Source organism: Suricata suricatta, chromosome 2, assembly GCF_006229205.1.
Source record: "Suricata suricatta isolate VVHF042 chromosome 2, meerkat_22Aug2017_6uvM2_HiC, whole genome shotgun sequence".
NCBI classification, from domain to species: Eukaryota; Metazoa; Chordata; class Mammalia; order Carnivora; family Herpestidae; genus Suricata; species Suricata suricatta.
In genome coordinates this window covers 104,677,478-104,685,868 of record NC_043701.1, presented here as the reverse complement: position 1 = coordinate 104,685,868, position 8,391 = coordinate 104,677,478, and the positions used below count along the sequence as shown (strand labels likewise).

Below are 8,391 nucleotides of genomic sequence, written 5' to 3'. Positions count from 1 at the left end.
GTCTCTCTGTCTCTCAAAAGTATATAAACATTAAAAAAATAAATGAAACAAAAGTATAGTTACAATCCACACCAGCTAAGGTTAATCATACAGCTGTGCTTCCACATGGATGTGTGCACTCCTGTGACAAACCAAAACTCTGAAACACAGAGAAGCCTGTATGATGTCTCTCTAAGGGAGGGGGCAGGGAGGAGAGGCAGCAGAGGAAGACTTTGAGGGGTGAGATGGGAGAGGAGATGAGGAAGGACAGGCAGAGTCTCCCAGAGAAGGCTCACCTTCAGTAAATGAAGACCAATCTGAATGTAAATATTTTCAGAAGGTCAAAGTTATAGGCAGGATGTGTTATTCTTTCATCGATGTACAGTTGACCCTGGATAACACTGGGGTGAGAGGCACCGATCTCTGGCACAGTTGGGAGTTCACGTATAATTTTGACTCTCCACAAACTTAACAACCAGGAGCCTACTGTTGACTGAAGGCCTTAGTGTTGAGTCAATTAACACATATTTTGGATGTTACATGTATTCTGTACTGCATTCCTACAATAAAGTAAGCTAGAGGAGCGCCTGGGTGGTGTGTCGCTTAACGGCCTGATTTTGGCTCAGGTCATGATCTCACAGTTTGTGGGTTCGAGCCCCGCGTTGGGCTCTGTGTTGACGGCTCAGAGCCTGGAGCCTGCTTTGGATTCTGTGCTCCCTCCCTCTCTGTCCCTTCCATGCTCATGCTCCGTCTTTCTGTAATGTTAAATGCAAACATTAAAAAAAATTAAATAAGCTAGAGAAAAGAAAATGTTGGGAAGAAAATCATTAGACAGAAAATTCGTTGGCAGTACAATACTAGGTTTATACAAGAAAAATCCCTGGGTAAGTGGACTCCTGTTGTTATCATCTATCTCTCTTTGTATCTACATCTATCTATGTATCTTCTCTCATCTATCTTTCTATCGTATCTCTCTCTCTCTCTCTCTCTATCTATCTATCATCTTTCATCTCTCTATCTACCAACTATCATCCTCTAGGTGTGTGACTCTGGGCTCAATGTTTGGGGTAGTTGGGTCAGTGAGCATGGTCAGCTATAAATCTGGGCCTCATAAGCCTGCAGCTCCACTGGTATTTTTTTTTTAGAAGACCTTTTTTTTCCATAAATAGAATAAAGGTAAACCCAGTCCAATTTTGGGCTAGATCCTGAAATACAAGATCCAATTTAACTGACTTGGGGTGCACCCTCTGGTCAATTGGTGGAAGGAGATTGTGAAGTCCCCGGGGGTGCCCCAGCGTCTGAGCCCCTGGGGGCATAATGGTTGAGAGCAAGTTCAGATCCTGACTGCTTAGCTATGGCTCCTGTGACTTCCCTTACTTAGCCTCCCTCAGCTTCGGGGTCTCATCTGCAAAGTTGGAAGGGTCACTGGGAAGGTGACACAGTAACGAGTGAATGCATGCGAATATTTGCTGCATCGTGGTGGGGGAGCCGGACCAGCGTCCCTGGGCATCTGTGTTCTCCACACTGCAGGCTGTGAGCCCCACACTGCAGGCACATCCCCCCTACCCCAGGAATAAGAGTACAAGGAGCCCGGAGTCCACAGGGCTCCATCTGGGGGCACAGCCTGGCAGACTGGGAGGAGGACAGGAGGAAGCAGTAAGTTATCAGTGAGGTTCCCCCCAACGCTTTGCCTCTTGGGTTTCCAGGGCCCCATGCTGTCCTGGCCATGGAAGCGCTCAGAGGCCCTCTTCTGCTGGCCCCTCTGGGTGCTCCGTCCACCCCCGTCTCTCCGTGCTCCATCCTCCCACACTTACCCAGCTCCCCCTGGCAGATGTCTGTCCTGGTGGCCCCTCCAAGAATGAATTCTGGGTTTTCCACTATTTCCTGGAAGAACAAAGGCGATACTGAAATGAGGCCGGCCACATACGGGGCCAGTGTGCTTGGAGCAGCCTCAGGGTCTCTCTCCGTTCTGGGAGCAGAGGGCTTATTCCTGTATTTGATTCTTTTCCCATGGAGGGACGCACAGACGTGGGCCTGTCTCGGGAGATGCACCCCCTGGGGAGAGATCCTGCCTTCCGGGAGGCCCCAGTGCAGTCCTGTGGTCAAGCCAGCGACTCCTGCCAGGCCTGGCTGCAAAGCAGGACCAGGAACTGAAGATTCCCACTGCCAGTCAGGCCCTGGGCTAGGAGTCAGGGGGCCATGAGTTCGAATCCTGACTCCCTGCTTACGGGCATTATACCTTCTGTGGACTTCAAACGCCTCATCTTAAAGTGGGGCAATATACATATCACAGACTGGTGTCTAGAATTAAATACAAATTTCCACTCTACCCACCCAGCTTCTTTTTTTCTTAAAATGTGGATTGTGTGTATATATAAATATGAAGTAAAGCCTTGGTTTGTGAGCAAAATTCATTCTGGAAACGTGTGTGTCATCCAAAGCACTTGTATATCAAAGCCAATTTCCCCAGAAGAAATCATGGAAACTCAGATGATTCTTTCCACAACCCAAAAATATTCATATAAGAATGACTACCGGGGCGCCGGGGTGGCTCAGTTGGTTAAGCGTCCGACTTCGACTCAGGTCATGATCTCACGTTCGTGGGTTCAAGCCTTGCATCGGGCTCTGTGCTAACAGCTAGCTCAGAGCCTGGAGCCTGTTTCAGATTCTGTGTCTCCCCTCTCTCTGACCCTCCCCTGCTTGCGCTGTCTCTCTCTGTCTCTCAAAAATAAATAAAAGCATTAAAAAAAGTTTTAAAAAAAAGAATGACTACAATACTGTAATATAACAAAAATAAAGAAAATGCAAAAAATAACACAAGTAAACAAATTAGCCTGCACTTACCTTCGAAAACCTTCATGGCTGGTGTGAGGGAGACAGGAGAGGGGAGGGGAATTGTGCAGAACGACTTTCACAATCACTGATGGGATTACTGCTGTCTGCGGGCTCAGTGGAATCTTGTTCTTTTCATGCAACTTTAACAAGGAACCTACCCAACGACCTAGCATGAAGCAAGGTATTCCTAAGCTCACTCTTATCTGGAAAAGCAAAGGACTGTCCACGGGGGCTTTGAAGCGACAAAAAATACACTCGTGTGAGTCGTGGGCACCTTCCAGTGTTCTGAAAAATCTCTAATTTCTGCCAAACACCACAGCCTGAGACCAAGCATCTGAGAATGGGAGATGATCACCCACAATTCCATAGTGAGAAAGTAAGAGAGAGAGAGAGAATATATTGGCTCAATTGTGATCATGTGACATTCAGCATCCTCTACTACTTGAATGTATCTACTACTACAAGATGTTGCTGGTTTATCAAGTTAAAATTTATTAAATGTTTGCTTGTCTTGTGAAACACTCACAGAACATGTTACTCACAGTCCAAGGTTTTACATATATATATATATATATATATATATATATATACACACACACACACACATATACACACTATATAGTGGGAGACATGTGCATATATCTCTCATGTAACTTGACCTCAGTACATTATATATATCCTATTATATATTTCACATACTGTATTATTATGTATACGGTTATTTATACATACATTCACACATACTGAGAGATATGTATAAAACAGGAACAAAAAAGCATTTGAATGCAATTATATAAGATTCATATATTCCTTCCAGTTTTCTGGGCACCAATCTCCATTCCTGGCATGAACTATGGCAAAGACCAAGACAGAGAAAGGACCGACCATGAAGAAGCACGCAGACATCCAAGTTCAGGACGGGTAAGCACCTGGGTGGAAAGTGAGGGCTCAGACGCAGGCTGTTTTAGCTGGAGCAGTCAGGGAGGGCGTCCGGGGGAGGCAGACAGCTGAGTGGGGACTCATGTGCAGGTCCGGGGAGAGGAAACAAGTCAGGACACACAGAGGAAAGTTCTGGGTCATTGTAACTGGGTCTGAGTGTGGGCTGAGTTAGGGACCTTCCCCCTGATTTCCAGAAACAGCACTGGAGGGAGACATCCTCACCAGTCCCGGGTGGAGGCCTCCGGGGACAGCTCTGCCCTGAACGGCCTTCCTCAAGCTCTCTGGGCCCCGCTTCTCCTCTGGGCCATGTCCCAAAGAACCACGGGAGCATGGTGATTTCGTGGGGGAAGGGGCACTTTGAAGGCAAAGTGGACAATGACGGTGCTCTCTCCACAGCCTGCAGGACGCGCCCCAGAGCATCTGCCCAGAGAGCGCTGCTTGGATTGATTTTACAATATTTCAGGACACTCGGCCAGGAGGATTTCTGAGCACTGGGCGTGGGTTCGAGGTAAACCCAGGCCTTGCAGAGGTCTGACCAACATCCCACCCGGAATTCAGTCTCCTCCAGGTCCGCCCTTGGCTCCAGGCAGGCCTGGGGACTTGCCAGCGCATCACCCTCGTCTCTGGAATGGCTGGCAGGGTCGTGGAAGGTGGTGGGGGCAGCTCCTTTGTGCTGGCCTCCTGGGAACTCTCCCACACAGCCCTCTCCCTCCGTGAGCCCAGTTCTGCAGGGGGCTGCAGGAGCTCAGAGCCGCAGGGGGTGAACTGGGAAGGCGAGGTCCCTGCAGGGGCCTCCCTGATCAGCAGAGGGGCTCTGCGCAGGCCATCTAACATCCCCAGGCTCTGTCCATGACACCCAGCCCCCCTCCACCTGGGACATTGGGCGCCAGGTACAAAATGTGTATTGGAGCCCCTGCCCCGAAGGGCTCCCGGGGGACTTGCACGGGGCGCCCTGCACAGCCAGGCGCCATGGGGGGCACTATAGGGCCCTATAGTGGATGCAAAATGGACTGAAGCCTAGCAGATTCTACCCTGCTGGCTGTGGGCGAGGACCCCTCACTTCTTCCCCTCTCAGCCCCCTTTCCCCCCCCCCCGCCAGCCCATTCCCCCTGACTGCACCCACTATGCCCACAGCTGCGCTCAGCTCCATTTTGCAGTTACTTGTTCTTGTCCTGGAGAATTTTTTCAAATTGCATCAAACTGTGGATTGAGGGAGGCCCTGTGATTGACAGCTGTGTGCTCCCCAGGCTGTGGAGGCGCATGGGGACACCGGGTGGGGGGTGTCTCAGAGCAGCCCATGACCTCTGGAGACATACGGGTAGGGGCAAGCCACCAGTGGGGGCAGTCATGGCCACATGCCACAGTATACCCGGGTAGAGGGGTGCGGGCATCTTTACAAGGTGTCCGGGTTTAGGCTGAGAAGTTAGGGAGGGGACAGGCAGTCAAGGAGAAAAAGGCCAAATGAAATACTTGTGATCTAAAAGAGTGGGGCTGTGGGCCCAGGAAGACTGGCCCTCGGCTGCCAGTACCAATGGCTGTCAGTGCCCCAGACCTGCCCCTCCCCCCTCAGACCCACAGCGTTTTCCGAGAGGCCACCTGGAGGGGATCTCTCCTTCTCCCTGAGCACAGGCCTGTCACCCCACCCTCATTGCGGGCCCCCAGGTGACCCCCCTCAGTGCACCCTTGCCCTGGGATCCCTGGGGGGCAAGGCTGGCTGCCCACTGCCCTCTGACTTCTCTGATCCCAGCCGCTCTGGTGCTCCCCACCCCCTGCAAAGCACAGCTGTGTTTGACAAGAAGGCGGTGCTGCGGAGGGCACCCAGCCCCACGGTCCCCTGGGCAGCTCTGCACTTGCTGTACCCACAGCACCCCCTAAGTGCTGGGTGGAAACGCAAACAGCACCCAAGACACACAGGCCTCCTGGAGGGACATGGCCACCATTTCCATGTTGCCCCCTGTCCGGCCCTGGGCCAGGGACCCTGGACCTCCTCCATCCAGCAAGAGGAACATCAGTCCTCACCCCCCACCCGGCCCCTCACTCCTGCTTCCAGAGAAGTCTGACATCCCCTTGGCTAGGAGGCAGAGGGAATGAGGACAGAGGGGTCTGGCTCAGGGTCACGCGGAGTGAAAGGCAGAACAGACTCTGAGAATGAATCCCCAGGAAGGACAGCAATGCAGTCGACCTAAATTAAGATAAAGACATTGTTGGTCCCTTGGCCGAGGGCGAGGGGCTGGGCTGTATCAGGGGCCCTGGTCCGTGGGTGGCGGCCTCACCCATCATTTGGGGCAAACGCGAGGGAGCTCGGTAGAGAAGCCAATCACCTCCTAGAGCGGGGATCTGGGGTTCTGGAATCCCTTGGGGGTCCTGGTGGCCCTTGTTCCATAGGAGACGCCTCCGGGAATGGGAACAAAGACGTTCTCCTCCCTGCCCGTGTGCAGCGAGGCTTTATGCTGGAGAAAGTCCAACTCTGGCACAAAGAAGGGGAGTTGTACCCAGCAGAAGTCCAGGGTAAGCCCGAGGATGCAGGTGCGGGCAGGGGGCTACTGGGCCTGGGAGGTGAGGGTGTCCGGTTACAATCACAGTGGGCAGCGATCACAGTGACACTCATTCACAGGCTTTCCTGCGTGCTCTACACGTTAACACAGTAGTCCCTGCAACAGCCCGGCCGGGAAGCAGCATTATTACACCCCTTCTGGGGAGGAGAAAAGTGAGGCTCTGTGGCCCCTGCTCCGACCCCCCAGCAGCGGGGAAGGGCTTGTTCCCTCGCTTGGGGGTGCTGAGAAAGCTGCCTTTTCCAAGATCATGGCTCTCAGGGGTGCCGCAGGCAGCGACTTATCGGAGAAGGGCTCAGACACAGGTGGGCCTGTCGCCCCAACCCCAGGAGACTCCGAGCGCCCATCCCGGCTCCAGAGCACCCCCTGCGGCTGGCTGAGGCCTTCATGGGGCCACACCACAGCCCTGAGGCTCCTTCCGCCCCCTGTTCTGTCCCTGTGGGTCCCAAGGGCACCCATGGTAAACTGATAAACATCCTGCGGGCACTATCTGTGCGGGGTCCAGAGAGGAGGTTGATAGGCTGTGGGTGGCACTGCTCTGGGGTGGGTGCGACAATCGCTGCCATTCACTGCAAACCGTTGCTGGACGTTGGGTCCACAAGGGTCACTCCAGTTCCCACCTCACAGACTCGGGGAAGCCAAGTGCCAGGACCACAGTGGCAGGGTGCGACCAGCACCCAGGGTGTCTCTTTCAGCCCAGCCCTTTCGGGGCTCTCCCTCTCCCCGCAGGAGCCGCTCCCAGGCCAGTCCCCACCTGGAGGGAATGACAGCCAGTGGCGCCGGGGCAGAGGGCAAGGCCTGACTAAACCAGCACAGCAAATATTGACTCCTTGTGTGAGGCACCGGCTGGCACCCCTTGGGACCATCTCCTCCGGGCAGTTGGGGGTGGGGCAGCTCAGACGCTGGCTCCCTCCTGGGAAGGCAGATGCGTGTTCTGGGGAGAGAAGCCTTGTCTTCCGAGTGTCCCGTCTGTCACATTACTGGGCACTTGCTGAGTGAGTGTGCATTCACACTGAGCACCCCAGGCTGTAGCCAGAAGCTGTGGGCACATCACATGCACGAACACAATGGCGAGAATGTGTCACCTGACACATTCAGATAAGCTGTGATTCCCACTTACTGACAAGCCCCTCTCTGGCTCTGGGCCCCAGTCTCCGGCTCACCTGGGTAGGAGTCAGAGAACTGGGGGTGGGGTGTAGCCAGACACCCGAGGCACGCCCTGGGAGCATCCCTGACCTGCTGGTATGTGCCCCCATGTGTCATTTCTAGTGCAAACCGCATAGCATCTCAACACTAGACTTGGTGGATGTGCCTGGCAGAGGTGTCTGTGTGCAGCCCACCCTCCCAGTACCCCCTGTTCTAGGCTGCTGAGCCCCACCCCTGCCTACGACCCCCCTTCCCCCAACTCCTGCCTCACTCACCCCTGGCCGTTTCCACACGAAGGGGATCTGGGGCCTCTCGCTGTAGAAGAGAGAGGAGCTGTTGGCTGGGAAGTCTGGGTCCTCAAACAGGATGCCTTTCTGCACGCACTCCTGCCTCAGCTGCTCGAAGCTCTGGCCTGAGGAGTGGGTGGTGCGGGCGTCCTTGGGAACTGGGAGCTTCTGGGGCCCTGCGGCCCGATAGAGGTAGGGCATGGCTGTGGGTCGGCGACAGGTGGGAAGAAGCAAGGTGAGTGTGTCAGTCAGGAGGGAGCCGGCTCTGGGGCACCCAGGCTGAGAGGCCCTTGGCCTCCACCTGTTTGCTGGGAACCTCCCCGTTAAGGCTGAAGTGAGGCACGCCCTGATGGCAAATGGTAGAGAGAGCCCTCTGCCCTCCCTCCCAGGGCTCCTGCAGACCCAGAGGGAGCACGGAGCCTGGGCCAATCCCGGGAAGAAGCGGCAGTGCTTAATGCCCTGGGGAGACCCCGTGAGAGAGAGAGAGAGAGAGAGAGAGAGAGAGAGAGAGAGAGAGGATTGCTTTAGGGAGAAAGGGAGCAAGAGAATAGATGGGTCTTGGAGGGGGCAGCCAGCATGTGGTCGGGAAAAGAGCACCCTATGGTCTTGAATCACATCTGAAGTCAGAGAGGGGAAGGGAGCTGAGCGAATCA

The 8,391-nt window shown here is 54.2% G+C and overlaps 1 protein-coding gene across 1 annotated transcript in view; it reads right to left on the bottom strand.

Moving 5' to 3' along the window:
* CAPN9 (calpain 9) overlaps positions 1 to 7,939 on the bottom strand; it is a 43,950-nt gene extending 36,011 nt beyond the window's left edge. The window contains exons 1-2 of the mRNA XM_029919346.1: positions 7,727 to 7,939; positions 1,794 to 1,863 (exon numbers count right to left, since the gene is read on the bottom strand). Coding sequence (XP_029775206.1) covers positions 1,794 to 1,863; positions 7,727 to 7,939 — 283 coding nt within the window. The remainder of the gene's footprint in view (positions 1 to 1,793; positions 1,864 to 7,726) is intronic.
* Between the last annotated feature and the right edge of the window lie 452 nt (positions 7,940 to 8,391).